The 14,962-nt window shown below is 32.6% G+C and overlaps 2 protein-coding genes across 13 annotated transcripts; one reads left to right on the top strand and one right to left on the bottom strand.

The window, feature by feature from the left end:
- Positions 1–303: 303 nt before the first annotated feature.
- Positions 304–7,879, bottom strand: LOC101256215 (dual specificity protein phosphatase 1). Of its 12 annotated transcripts, none has more exons than XR_003246730.2 (8): positions 7,807–7,879; positions 5,979–6,120; positions 5,770–5,905; positions 4,970–5,090; positions 3,444–3,589; positions 2,834–3,248; positions 2,620–2,711; positions 304–618 (listed from the first exon to the last, which is right to left on the bottom strand). XR_003246730.2 is itself a non-coding variant. In XM_069299286.1 (8 exons), the coding sequence occupies exons 2-7, from the start codon at positions 6,084–6,086 to the stop codon at positions 2,664–2,666; spliced, it is 780 nt and encodes a 259-aa protein (XP_069155387.1). In that variant the 5' UTR covers positions 6,087–6,120; positions 7,807–7,845; the 3' UTR covers positions 304–618; positions 2,620–2,663. The 12 variants fall into 12 exon arrangements, 9 of the variants coding, with proteins under 9 accessions (XP_069155387.1, XP_010322654.1, XP_069155382.1 ...); XR_003246729.2 differs by having other exon boundaries at positions 7,678–7,854; XR_011221776.1 differs by having other exon boundaries at positions 6,244–7,832.
- A 967-nt stretch (positions 7,880–8,846) lies between these two features.
- LOC101255918 (2-alkenal reductase (NADP(+)-dependent)-like) lies at positions 8,847–10,667 on the top strand. The gene is made up of 3 exons (XM_069299276.1): positions 8,847–9,361; positions 9,702–9,856; positions 10,160–10,667. The coding sequence occupies exons 1-3, from the start codon at positions 9,209–9,211 to the stop codon at positions 10,527–10,529; spliced, it is 678 nt and encodes a 225-aa protein (XP_069155377.1). The 5' UTR covers positions 8,847–9,208; the 3' UTR covers positions 10,530–10,667.
- The last annotated feature ends 4,295 nt before the right edge of the window (positions 10,668–14,962 follow it).

Below are 14,962 nucleotides of genomic sequence, written 5' to 3'. Positions count from 1 at the left end.
TACATATCATTTTTCGTCCTACGTATATTTTTCCATGTAGGACTCATGTGTTTATTTATTTAAAAGTAAGATAGTTAAAATGCTTGTCTGTGCATTATAAAAGTTGGAGTTCAAAATTATATATATTATATCTTTCGATAAGATCAAATACAAGTTGCTTGTATAAAATAAATGAAAAAATTCAACCAGATTATTAGTTGGGAGTGCTTCTCACTTGACCAAAATAATATATGAAGACTTAAATGATCAAACTGGACGAAGATAAAATCCTTTGGTGGTCAAAGAATTGTTTAAAAAGAAAAGTGGGGCAACAAAAGTTTGTGATACTATTGTTTAGAATGAATAGTTAATGTTAAAGAGTTTTGACGTCAAAACAAATACTTTTTTGACACTGACATATAATAACTGATCCTATCTAAAAACAAACATGCATCAAAACAAGACACTTCACCCAAAATTGGTGAACAGTCTCACGTCCGTCTTCTCCAAATATAAAACTTAATGAATAATTATTTCAGGTCACCCATTTTTGGATGAACAATGCTTACTGTTTGAAACAATCAACAAGATGGCGCTGCGTGCTCTTTTATCACAGCATAACATTTGGTGTATTCAGATCTGCATTTTTGAAAAGATGGTTAGAAATATAATGAGCTGAAAACATAGTAAAAAATGATGAAATTCACCTAAAGAATGCAAGAAAAGATTGAACAGTATAATACAACAAGATAAACAGATTCAAGTTAGCCGCACAAAAACTGTTGACCTAATCAAATGACATTCAAGACCAGAAGTTTAGATTTTCCCCTTCACTCCACTGGGCAAAACTATTACTGCGTTCGTCCTACTTATAACTAGAAGACGAATAAAGCTACTTCATTGGGAAAGAAACTCGTGTAGCATGAAGAATGTCCATACTTCATCTTTAAGAATAAGAAAGTAGAACGTCTAAATCTTGTAAACTCATAACATATTTCAATCTTGTGTTGTCAAGGAATTACCCAAACCAAATGGATATGCAAAAAGTGTTATTCTAGTCCAGGCAAAAGATCCATCATAACCAATATTTACAACTCTAGAAACTAGCTCACAGCAGCATTAACCAGAAAACCACATGTAGAAGTTATAGCATATGGAAGAATGTCCTCTATGTATCTCATTGATGTGGAGGAACATAAGAAGCTAAAGACCAACCCATTCATATGTCTATGGAAACAGATAGAAAGATTGTCAAATATGGAGATTGAATTCAATGATATATTTCAAGAGACTAATAATTTATGGTGATGAAAGAATCCCCTAGTAAAGATCTACATGCCTGCTACAGCAACATGAATTTTCACAAATCTAGACATCGTAACAGTAATACACCAGCAAGAAATAAGATCTTTACAGCTCACATGATTCATTAAGGTACTGACAAGTTTGACCTGAGGGTAATCACACTAATCATAAACTATTAATTCTGGAGACTGACTTTTGGAGAAACAAACTGTTTTGAGTGAGATAATTTGCAGCTTGTTGGGCCGGCCAGATTTCATGAAGTTTTTTCACCTCCTCCGGTAGATGATTCAGCTCCCATTTGGCCATAGGTTTTGAAACTGAAACTTGAAAATGTGAGTTTTTGAAGTTGTGATTTTGGAATTCGAAGTTGTGTTTGGACAAGCATTTTTTACTTGGAAAAAAAATTTGAAGTTTCATGAGTGGAAGTCCCCAAAACTGGTCGAAGTAAGTTTTTGGGAACCTGAAAATATTTGAAGATCAGATTTTGAAAATCTAATCAAATTTCATGGTCAAACAAATACTTGAAGACAAATTTTCAAAATCTGCTTCCAATATCTATGGCCAAACTCTAGCTCACTGTTTATTTGGTCAAACCCCACATATGGAAAGATGTTCTCCAAATAGAAAAGCTGATTTAGCTATGTACAACTATGGTCCTTACCTGATGTTAGATGAACTCAACTATGGTCCTTATCCGATGAGGAAATGAGAAAGTACCTTGCTCATGTGCAGTTATTTGATGTTTAAAGTATTTCTGAAGAATACATAGGAAATACCCCACCCTTGTCACATTGCTTTGGCTTAGTTATCTCAAGGCAAATGTAAGGTCCATGTAACACAGATTCCAACTATGGGGACTTTTGATAAGTTTCTGCAAGGTTGACAATTTGATAGCTAGTTTAGCTACTCTATTTCTTGGTCGTTGATCTTTACTCTATGGAGTATTATGTGCTTAGCTTAAGCTTCTACAATGCTTTGTACCGGCTGCAGCAACTATCCATCTCAGTGAACCCTTTGTAGGGTTGCGCAAAGAAGCAAGATATTTGCATACAAGCTACTCAGAAAGATCAACTTACTGGGCATGGAAGTTTAGAAGAGATGGGTCGTTTTCAGTAAAGTCAAATCATCCAAAGCTCTTGTCGAGGGATGGATATGATTCCATACTTACTGGTTTGATTTCCTTGGATACCAAGAAAGGTGTGGTTTTTACTTGAAGGCAGAGAGGGAGCAATACTGACAGCTGAGGCCTTGAAAAAAAAGGAAAGCGGACTACATATGTACAGTGGTGCTTCATGTGCAAATGTTCAAGTGAAGATGTAGACCTCCTCCTCTTACTTTATTTAGTGGTGACTTGCTTGTGGTGTGAGATTTTGAGATGGTTAGGACTGCATTGGGCGATGCCAGGCACAATGATGGAGCAAGTTCCACTGAAAAAAAATTAGAAGGAAGAGAAGTCAAAGGCCTGGGATGTCGTCCCACAAGCAATTCTGTGGATCTAGTCGAAGAAAAAAAGTAGAAACTTTAGATGGAATGGAGAATGATCACGTACATTTGAGGAGAAACATCTCATTTCTTGTTTCTTTTTGGTGCACCCTTGAGATTTCAATTTGGATAAATGATTGGGTGTTGTTCATGGAGAATCGTATTATGTAGATTCTCTACTTTTTGATATACAGTTTGTATACCAAAAAGTTTCTCATTATTAATAAAAGGTTGCATATACAAGTGACTCATGACACATACCTTAGATTTGGGAGATTTGTTGTTACTGGATCGAGTTAATGATTTCACAGAACAAAAGTAACAAGCATCAGTTGTTTCACTGGGGAGTTTATTTGATTGTCTGGAAAGTTCGTGCTTGTTGAAGTGGAAACAAGCCCAGCACTGTTTTGCTAGATACAATTCAGAGAACTGCCGCTGCACTTCATTTTTCCCCCTTTCAGTGGTTTTGGTAAGTCTGACGGCTGTATTTTGATTTCAGTTCACAACAGTAATTTCATAAGAAATTCAACATAAGTCAGAAGTTAACATAGGTGTAATTCTCATTTTTCATCACTAATCATCATAGATGCAACATGATAACATCACAGTAATGAGAACTAAAACTCGACAACCTTAGATCATGCGAGTAAAACCATTAAATGAACAATAAGCCTTACCTTTAAGGGTTTTATCATAGTTCTCCAGCTGTGTCATAAAACCAGCATTGGGAGAAACGACTGGTCTTTTACTCTTGACAAGCTCAAAAGCTTCAGAGTGACTCATACCATGCTTTTTCATCAGATAAGCGATGACCATGGTTACACTGCAAAAGCATAGAACAAAAAAAACAGTGATTATTTTGATAATGACAACTGAGAAGCAGTAAACTGGTTGCTGTCAATTGTTAGTACTTTATTGAATATTGGACAGTTAAGTACATCTACTGACGAAAACAGTGGTCTCACTATACAAAAGGAACACCAGGAAAAGCAAACAAGATAAAATTTTAAGTTCTAGAAAGTTCTTTCTCAATTTCCTTTTTCACTATTGTTCTTGAAGTGTCCAAGATTTAGAGAAAATGACATCAGCCATGGTATAAGAAGGAAACAGGTAAGTTTTATTCAACCTAAATGTTATACTTAAAAGAGCTAGCTGATTCAATATATATAAAGACAAACAATTTACTAAAGCGAACCTAAGTCCAGACCACATAAGATCAAACTAAAAAAGGGCAAGAATCAGATTGCTGAGTATGAATAGGATTCCATATAAATAAAAAAGCTCCATATTAGAATTTAACCCAATAACCAAATTCATCCCAACTCCCCCCCCCCCCTCCCCCCCCACATAGTCCTTTTTATGTTGCACTTGTAATAATGAAGTCAAGCTGAAGGTATTGCATGCCATGATGATATAGCTACTATTGCTAGAAGGGGTTTGAAAGAGATCAGATGGGCAAGTAACAGGAGACTCTTGCTACAACAAAGAAACAAGGCTACAAAGATACCCTTCAACAATCCATAAATACATGAAACTTGTGCAGTTAGCTTTAAAGAAGGCTTAAAATATTATGAGAAATGGTCAACTTCAGCACTGCAATGGTGACTCACTAAATCTTGCACTTCACCAGGTGTATGTTGAAATATCCATCATAGTTAAGTAATGCCATACACAGAGAAGGTGGCATCAAAAAAACATAAATGAGCGTAATCAGTAAAATATTGACGATAACAATTCATTCTTTCAAGGTTTTAACTTTGGAAGCATTACTTTACACCTCTATACTAGATTTCCGACGAAGAGCACAAAAGATGCAAGGAACTTGGAGAAACTTTCATATCTAGATTAAAGATTCTGGTCTTCAGCCATGACTGCAAATGTCAAAAAAGAATATCATAGGAACTTTGCTGATCCAGGACAAATGTTGCCCTGCTCGCCCCAACAGCAAAGATGAAGCTAGCTCCATGATAGTGCTTTAGTCCACAGTATCAAGCTGAAGATGGAATATGAAGGTTACTATTTTTGAGTTAGGTTTAGTCATAATATTTTTCTTTTGATTATATATAGCAAAACAAGATGGAGAGAAGCTATTTTGGCTTAATTATTGTACAAAACCAATATAGTTTTAAGCACCACCATTTGTGTTGTTTCCCCACATATAAAACCACGATTTCAAGATTTAGGCAAAGATGCTTGAAATCACCTTCTGGATTTTCCAGCAAAGCAATGGACCAGCACACCACCACCCTGTCCTTTTGCTTCTTCAATGAAATCGAAGCATTCCTCAAAGTAATGTGAAATATTTACATCAACTCTGTCATGAACTGCCCAAAATTTGCAAGAAGTTGAAAAAATAAACACCATTCATCAATCTCATTAAAAGTGAAAAAAATTCAAGACATGAAGGCCAAAGGCCTCAGTTTATCTTCACTGTATTGGAAAGTTAACAATCTTTTTTTTTTAACTTTTTCTGATAAGGAAAATGGGATAGTTCTACTAGGTAGATGAAAATGAAGGTAAAGAAAAATTATAATTAGGCATAATCATAAGGAAGAATCTGATAACGAAGTTGGTAAAAGAGTCCCAAGAAGGCTCTGGTATGAAAAGTTGTACTTTACATTGCTATAGTAGAGTTCTTTGCTTCTCCAAATTAGATAGTTAACCAGAAAATTTTACATAATCTTATGAAGGACCAGTACAAACAAAGCTAAGCGGGTTTTGTCAATAAGAGAAACGAAGACAAAAGACGGGAAACAGGAAGAAAATCACAGTACAGCAGCAGCACCAGCGCGGACAACTTAGAGTGTGGTGAGGTATTTCCTGTTCTCTTAGTTCTATTTAAGTATAGTTGCTGTTGACTATAGTTACATAAAGCAAGGAATGAATCATACATCAGTTATTGACTTATATAATATGGAGATACAAATTTTCTCACCACGTGCAAATATTCAAGACACATTCAAAGAAATTCAGTTCTATTAAACAAAGTAAGAAACTTCCTACCAGAAAGGACTTTGTAGACAAACTCATTTGGATAAGGAGGATTTATATCTCTAGCAATCGTCAAAATATGAGTTAGATTCAAGCTTTTGAGTGCAACTTTATTGTTGGCAGCTCCAAGGGACCCTAAATAGAGACCCTAAGAAATTTAAGGAAACATATAAGTAAGGTGAAAAATAAAGCTAGAATGGCTAGGAATCGCGGTTTAGTACCTCTTCAATCATACAAGGATTCTTATCTTCTCGAATGATTTTTGCTACAGACATTGCGCGCATTAGAGCTTCAATTTGCCCATTATAATAGTCCAGAGCTTGAGCCATTTCTCGGTTTCTTCCTTGAAATAGCTTGAACTTTCTGAAAAATTTAGAAGTGTTGGGTATTAGTAATAAATTAGTAAGAACTTATGCATACAGAGGAAAATCGAGATTCAGGACACACTTAAAAATAAAGTAGATTGAAGTCTTAAGTGTTGCATACCCCAATACCTTCTCCCAAGGACAGCTCAAGCACTTGAAGGAAAGAATAACTACTACTTGAGTACCACAAAGTTTAACACTTCTCTCCCAAGGGAAACTTAAGCATTGCATATAAGGAATTCCAACATGAAGTAACTTATTGGTCTTTCTTCTTACAACAGCTCCATTGGGAATTTTTACAGGAAAAATAGGCTCCTTTTCGATTATTGTATTTGCAGTCGGTTGTTAGAGTTGCCTTATTTTGTAGTATGGCTTTTAGTTACTGCTCAAATCTTACCCAAATTCCAAAAAAAAAAATGATAAGGTAGGGTAAAACCCAAATACACGAAGATTTAGAATCATTGGATATTATTCCAGAATGAATCTATGAAGTATGAAATTAATAAACTGAAATTATGTTCACACTGCACATCTCACCAAGACATTGGTGAAAGCTATGAACTCAAACTCTTGCCATTCAATTACACCTCAATCCCAAACTTATTGGCTGTATGAACCATGAACATCCTCTCTGCTCTATTCAGGCCTATGCGTTCCAATTCCGTATAATTTTTTCAATGTTAGAGGATTCATCATTCTATGATTATTTGCTAAGTTGGGCATCAGCCTACTGCAAACCATTTCCATTGTCCTGGTTTGGGACTGGCTATTTGAAACTACCAAGAGGTCAAACTCTTGTAAAATTTGTAAATCCATAACACAAAATTTGGCACAATAAAGTGAAGTTGAAACAATTATCCAAGCATTTATTTCTAGAGAGCAGCAGAATTGCAGAAATTCAGAGAGAGAAAAAAAGGCATAATACATAAACAAATACTCAAACTTCCCTCGGCTGGCAAGTAAGCCCTCTAACTTTGAGAGTGCACATCTAGACAACTCAACTTAGTCTCAAACTGACAACTAAACACTCCCAATTTGTCCTCATTGTGTCTTGTGGACATCCAACAGTAACGTAACACATAAACTGTATAGATAATCATTTTGTAAGCTTGGAGTGTTCGTGTCTAGATATGTATACCGAAAATTATAATGCTTACTTGTCCGATGAGACAAGTTTGTGCAGCTATTTCAGTATTAAAATGTGTTTGAACAAATCATAATTGTTCATAATATTCCACTAAACTAAAATTCTTTTGGGACTTTGATCAAACATCTCCAGGGCAACAAAATTCAGCCCCCACATTCCACAGAATTTTAGTATCAGATTTCAAAAATTCTGCGTCTATGAAGCTGCTAATTGATTGAAATTTCTCACATTAATTTATTTTTTTCAGATTCCATTTGTGCAAAAGTCAGAAAGTTTGGAAATCCATATTGAAGAGGTGAAAATCAATATTCTCAGAAAATCGAACAATCATCCATTGATACAGAGAAAAATAGATAAATACAGCTAAAATAAGAGAGAAACGAGGAGGAAAATGAATGAAGATCTTACCTCGCTGCGAATTTGCAGAGAAATAATATTACATTAAAGAAGACAAAACAGACTTCTGTTAATTTCACAATTGGAGCAGAACCGAAAATTGTAAGATAATATTAGGATGATAATGATCTTTTTACCTACCAATCAAAGTTTACTCACTGTTTTCCGTATTCTAATTGAAAATTAATTACTACTTATTAAAGCAAATACTCTATATATTTGAAGAGCAATATTTTAATACTACCATGGCATCATTACTTTTACTTCTTACAATTTTATCCAATTTTTTTTTTTATAAATGAAGTTTTATTTTTAATATGTTAAATTATTTTCTTTTTTCATAATTTAACCTTAACATTTCCTATTATTTATTTCCATATCAATTTACCAAATCTAATATTTTCCTCGTCTCATTTTATATCAATTTTACTTGTATCAATATTTCCATATCAATTTACCAAATCTAATATTTTCCTCGTCTCATCTTTTTACTTGTAATTGCATTAGAAAATGATGTTATTTTATCCTTGTTTAATAAATGATAAATACGTTTTCAAGATTAATTAACTACTCTATCAAAAATATAATAAATAAAATATAATAGTATACTTAAATTTTTATAAAATGACAAATATTGTAATCCTAATGTTTATAAAAATGAATGACATAAAAATGAGATGAAGAGATGCTAATAAACATTAATTAAGATGAATAAGATAAAATATGCATATCAATCATTATTTTTTTTAAAAGCGTACATTAAAGTGAATAAATAAAGACAAAAATAACATGTTCGATTTAGAATTTATTCTCTATGTATATTGAAATTTATTCGCTTTGACACTCTTTGGGCAAGGCGGGTCCATCCCTGCCTTCTATGGTATCGAAACTCATGAATCTTTTTTTAGTGATTCATGATATTAGCATAACTCAACATCTATCTGCTCCAAAGCATAACTAAGGTCGTGTTATTTTATTGTCCATCAATCTGTGCCATTTTTTTTATTTATCCAATTGGCACAAAGAAAATTCAGTTGATAATCCTACTTCTATGTTTATCTTCATAATTATCTCTCTTCTTTTGTGAAATAATCTTATTTTCCTTGTTTATCATCGTCATTCTTCAAATTCTTCTTAATTTTTTATGATCATTCATTATTTTTCTATCTATATACATCTTTATGTTTGTTTGAATATGAAAAAAAAACCAAAACATTAGAGGTCTAATCTAAAGGATATACAATTATCCAAACCGCACCGCTTTGTTTGTCATTCTTATCGAAAACACTATCATACAACCGAGCATGAGAATCAAAATTGAAACACAATTCTCTTCCAATAAATTGCTTACGCCATCAGTTATGTTTGTTCTTCCAGATCATTCTATATATACATTATAAACAGATCATTCTAAAAGGGCATACATTCGCATTAAACAACTAAGAAGAATTAGCTGCAAATTAATTAAGTGAGAAAATGGGAGAAGAAGTGATAATTAGCAACAAACAAGTCATTTTGAAACACTTACCCTAAAGAATCAGACATGGAATTGAAGAATAGCACTATAAAACTGAATGTTCCAGAAGGTTCTAATGTTGTGATTTTGAAGAATCTTTATTTGTCATGTGACCCTTACATGAGGGGACGCATGAAAAAACAAGAGGGTAGTTATATTGATTCGTTCACTCCTGGCTCTGTAAGTGTTTTTAACTATAACATAGTTATAGTAACAATTATATTATTCTCTGTTTCGCATAATTTTTTTTTCATTTTTGTTATAATAGCGATTTGGAGTAAAAAGTTTTGGAATCTGGTGATTTAAATTTCAAAAAAGGTGACTTAGTTTGGGGAATGACTGGATGGGAAGAGTATAGTATTGTAACAACTACTCATCAGAATTATCTGTTTAAAATCAATGACAAAGATGTCCCTCTTTCTTATTATACTGGAATCTTAGGTAAGTTAATTACAAATTCAATTTGTATTGTGAATTCAATTTTATAATGTGTATTAAAACTCATTAATTGTTTTGCAAGGGATGCCTTATGTTGGTTTTTATGAAATTTGCTCTCCTAAGAAGGGAGAAACTGTCTTTGTTTCTGCTGCTTCTGGGGCTGTGGGTCAACTTGTTGGCCAATTTGCAAAGATGTTGGGTTGTTATGTTGTTGGTAGTGCTGGAAGTAAAGAAAAGGTAAGTTTCATCGCGATATCAGGCAGTTCTATCCACCAAGAATTAGGACAGATATATTTAATTTTTTGCATTCTCGATAATCTGAAACCTCATGACTCTCAACTATGCTTCGTTGATGACTAGGCTATAGTACCCTTGAATGTTGTATAATTAATTGTATCTCCTTTGTTTGGATCTGATTAGTAGTGAATTAACCTATGTATCTTGCTTATGGTAATTTGTCTCTCTATCTTTGGGAAGGAGCAAGGGGATTAATTAAGTATAGTGAACCTTTGGTACTAATTATTAAATGATTTGTATTAGGTACTTCCCCGATGGAATCGACATTTACTTTGAGAACGTTGGAGGGAAAATGCTTGACGCAGTTCTTCTGAATATGAAACTCCATGGTCGTATTCCTGCGTGTGGGATGATCTCACAGTACAACCTTGAGCCGACTGAAGGAGTGCACAACTTATTTTACATCATCTCAAAACGAATCCGCATTGAAGGATTTGTCATTTTCGACTACTTTCATCTTTATTCAAAATATTTAGAAATGATCGTTCCAAAAATTAAGGCTGGTGACGTTGTGTACGTAGAAGACGTAGTTGAAGGTCTCGAAAATGCACCTACTGCTCTCTTTTCTGGTCGCAATATTGGAAAACAAGTTGTGATGGTTTCGAGGGAATGAATTTACACAAGATGTCAGTAAATGTTTAGTTGGTGTACCACTTCTTTTCAATAAACATTACTCAAAGGAGAAATAAAATTGTATTGATCACAATATGTTGTATATTCAACCTCAAAAGAGAATGTGGTGTTATTTATAGCCCCAAATCTACAAAATATCTTGTAATAAAATTCTAACAAACTACACCTACTCATCACAAAGTAATTAACTAAAGGGATTAGATTCGTTATGTATCATAACCAAATTCATCATGTGATGCATTTGAACACACCCCTTCAAGTTGAAGGGTGCAAGATGTTGAGGACGCCCAGCTTGCTTATAAGATGCAAGTGTTGAGTGTGACCTAAACCTTTAGTAAGCTAATCTGTAACGTGTTCTTACGTATGAAAAGTAGACACTTTCAACCAGCCCTGCCTTGATCTTGTCCCTGATGAAGTGACAATCTATCTTCGTATGCTTGATCCTTTCATGAAAAAAGTGAATTGTTGTTAATAGCTTTTGAGGATCTCGAGACCTCTATACTAAACAAAGTATTTGAGCTCACCTAGGTGCTTCAATTTTAACTGCTTGTGTAGACTATTATTTGCATCAGTATAATCATTTATGCATTGCTCCCAGTGATAAGTAAATCATCAACATAGACCAATACAATCAGTAAATCTCCATCCCTCTTCAGGATAAACAGTGAGTAATCATGTGCATTTTGACTAAAATCAGCAACTAACAATGCAATAGTAAATTTGATGTTTCATTGTCTAGATGCTTGCTTAAGTCCATACAATGACTTGAATAATCTACATATCCTTTGTGTTTCTTGACTTTTTAAACCCTTCAAGCATCTCCATGTACAGTTTCTCATCTAGATCACCTAGTAGGAAAACATTATAGACATCTATTTGGTACAAATTCCAATCTTTAAACATAGCGAAGACAATAACACATCTTACTGTCACCGTCTTAGCAACATGACAAAAAGTGACATATTAGTATAAGCCTTCTAGATTGTAGACTGTAACCCTTAGCTACTAGCTTTTCTTTGAATTTCTCCACTTCATCATTTACTTGGTAGTTGATCTTATACATCCACTTTGAACAAATACTATTCTCCCTTCTTGAAAAATCAACTATCATCGAGGTTTTATTATCCTCGTGAGCTTGAACTTCTAACTTCATAGCTTGAACCCATCTCTTTATCTTTGACTACCTGAAGAATTTAGGCTAAACACAATCAGAAAATTTAGAAAAAGAACTTTGATAACATGGAGTTACATCGTCTTAGAATAGATTATTGGTCAGGGGATGTCTAGTGCTGCTTTGTTTATGACTAGTAGCAGCAGCACCAGCATAACCTTAGGTTGTTGAATGATCATTGTGATTCTTCTGACAGAAGGATCTATGAAAGGCAACACCACATGACTAACTTTCATATGAGGTTATGTGACTTCAAGGCGGTACTAAACTTTCTTGAGGCTCCTTATATATTAGGTGAATGAGGTAACATTGCATCCTCAGGAACAAGTTCATTACGAACTTCATCAGCTAGTTCACCACTTTACCTCAGATGATCAGTGTGTTCCAAAGGAGGTTTAAAGGGAGTTGAGGAAGCACGTGTGTTTCGCATCAGTTAAGCAAATGGAAAACACTCTTGGTAATGCAGATGCATAACAAAGACTACCTATGAATCTCAAATGAGACAAAGGTTGGTTGTTTGCTTTACAACATCTCATAAGGGCTTTTGTTAACAATGGATAATGAAGATAATCAATTTATCAAGTAAAAATGTTGTCTTGATGTAATATCCCTAGTATTTAATAGGCATTTGGGATTAGAATATGATGGCTCTGGCTACATTAAGAATGAGTTTATAGTTGTCCACACAAGTTTTGAATTATAATTAATAGTCAATAATATTTGAAGAAGTTTAAGATATAAATTATTACTTCAACAGCCACAAGATATATCTTTGATGTATTTGATATGATAGTTATATTTGCAATTTGATAATTTTAACGATAACTAATTAATTAAACTATTTGTGTGATGATATTAGGCTATAAGCCTTCATAGAAATATTATGTTATTTTATGAAGTAGTGTCACTTGAAATTGTGTCTTTTTATGAAAAGAAGTGTTTGTTATAAGATAATTTTCGTATAGACATGACCATTCATACATAGATGAATTGGTGCATTTGTCCATAAATAGTAAATCTTCTAATAATAATGATGAAATTCATATAAGTTGATTTTTGTAACATGTATGAAGGTGCCATAAGTTTTCCATCAAAGTAGACTTGAATTCCATAGTGAAATAAGAATATAAATGCTTGAAAAGAAATGGAATGTTGAAAAAATATGATTTTGAAATGTTGTGGCAACAACTGATGCAACCATTCTAAGCTATTGAGATAATGATGATATTTAATGTTGCTAAAAATTATTTTTATTGTAGCGATTATTTAACAGAGATTGTATTAGTTCTTTATAAAATTAGTAAATAACTACTACAACGACACATATATGTATATTGAAGTGGTGTCGCTTCAAGCAATCTAAAGGATTGGTCTTGTATATATTCATGAATTAAGGATGAAGACATGACGATAAACGTGCTAAAGCAAATACTGAGTTTTCTAAGCTATAAATAATATTATGTGTGTGATATTTTTTATTTTGACACATGGAGTTGTGGTTTAATCTTTTAAAATATCAATTACTTAGTTAGAATTTAAAAAATGTACTTGCACTAACGAAAAGTTCAAATATATTATAAGATACTCTCTAGTAGCATGATATCATGAGAAATATTACAACCAGTTGGTGATTGTCGGATATTTTGTAATATATAGAAGTCTTTAATTGAACAGACACGTATATTCATGAAAGAACGAGACTATTATGAAAATTCATTTGTTCATTAAAGAACATGACTCTTATAAAAAGTCATATATTCATTAAAGAACATGACTCTTATGAAAAAGTCATCTCCTAAGTTTTATAAATATAAAGACTCTCTAGAAGTAGCCTAAAAAAAATCTACAGGTATAAACAAAAGACTTTGTTGTCTTCCGAAGGGATTTGTTTGTGTTTTCTCCAATATATATACGAATAATATCTGTTTATAGAAAGTGATTTTATACGCTTCAGCCATCTTCTTCTTCAATTATATTTCCTACTCCTTATAACTCAATTTACTTGTCCATTTTTGCTTCTTATGGTTATCTCTAATTCTTATCCATTTTAACAAATTAAGAAATGACAAAAAATAAATTCAATCATTACCCTCAGTTAATTTGAGAAACGAATGTTTTTTTGAAAATATTAAATTTTTAATTCATCTATTTCATAATTAATAGGGGTAAATAATAAACTCAATGCCACTAATTATTTTCTTAATAGGTACGTCAATTTAAAAGTAAACAAGTAATTCGATATAGAAAGTATAATTTTCCTAACACATTCAACCTTAAAAGAGAATGTGATGCTATTTATAGCATCAAAATATCTTGTAACCGAATTCTAACAAACTATATCAGCTCATCACAAAAGTAATTAACTAATGATATGAATCATAAACAACTAAAGAACCAGGTTCATTCTGTATCATAACCAATTAATTGACCAGATTCATCGTGTTATTTAAACGCCAATTACTTTATTTTTAATTTTCCTCCTTTTTGTTCTGTGAGAATTTTATGTTATCTTTGCCAGACAAGATCAGTTTTATTTTTAAAAATTAATAATAACGTTACATATTTAAAATTGAAATTTTAGCTCTAGTTTTGTTCAAATACATAAACAAACATAAATTTTAAATTTGAATTCCAAATTCACATGACCAGCCCTTTAAACTCTGATAGAGCTAGTATACTTTATTGACCTTTGCGTATATTTCAAAAAAAAAAAAAAGAAACGTGTTACAATTTAAACATAAAATTGTTCTCTGTTCTCCACTTTAAAATAAAAATACATGAGAAATTCAAAAATAATGAATACTAGTAAATCGAATAAAATGAGGCGGAGATAAGTGATAAGACCAAAATATCTTATTAGATTTTTTTAGTTTTTGATATAATAAATATGGTCTTCAATAATATATATAAGATGATCAAATTGTGTGGATAGCAAGAAGATTAGAGAAAAGAGTAGGACAATTTATGACGTGGAAGAAGATAAGTCACCTATCTGATTTGCTTGATCGTAAAATTTCTTTTGTAATCCTAATCGAATTCTTAAAAATAGATTTGTATATAAATAAAAAAATTTATTTTAAAAATTATTAATATACTTTATTTAAGCATTCTTAAGGGTAGAGCGAAAAGAAGTGGAAGATTACTAAATGTCTAGAGTCGTTAATATGAGTTAGACTTGTTGGGCCGGCCTGGTCTAATCCTGGATTTAATAGGTTGATTTGTGGGACTTGAGAAATATCGAT

The sequence above is a fragment of the Solanum lycopersicum genome, chromosome 1, assembly GCF_036512215.1.
Source record: "Solanum lycopersicum chromosome 1, SLM_r2.1".
NCBI classification, from domain to species: domain Eukaryota; kingdom Viridiplantae; phylum Streptophyta; class Magnoliopsida; order Solanales; family Solanaceae; genus Solanum; species Solanum lycopersicum.
Note: the sequence above shows the minus strand (reverse complement) of the source record. Positions and strands in the feature narration are given on the sequence as shown.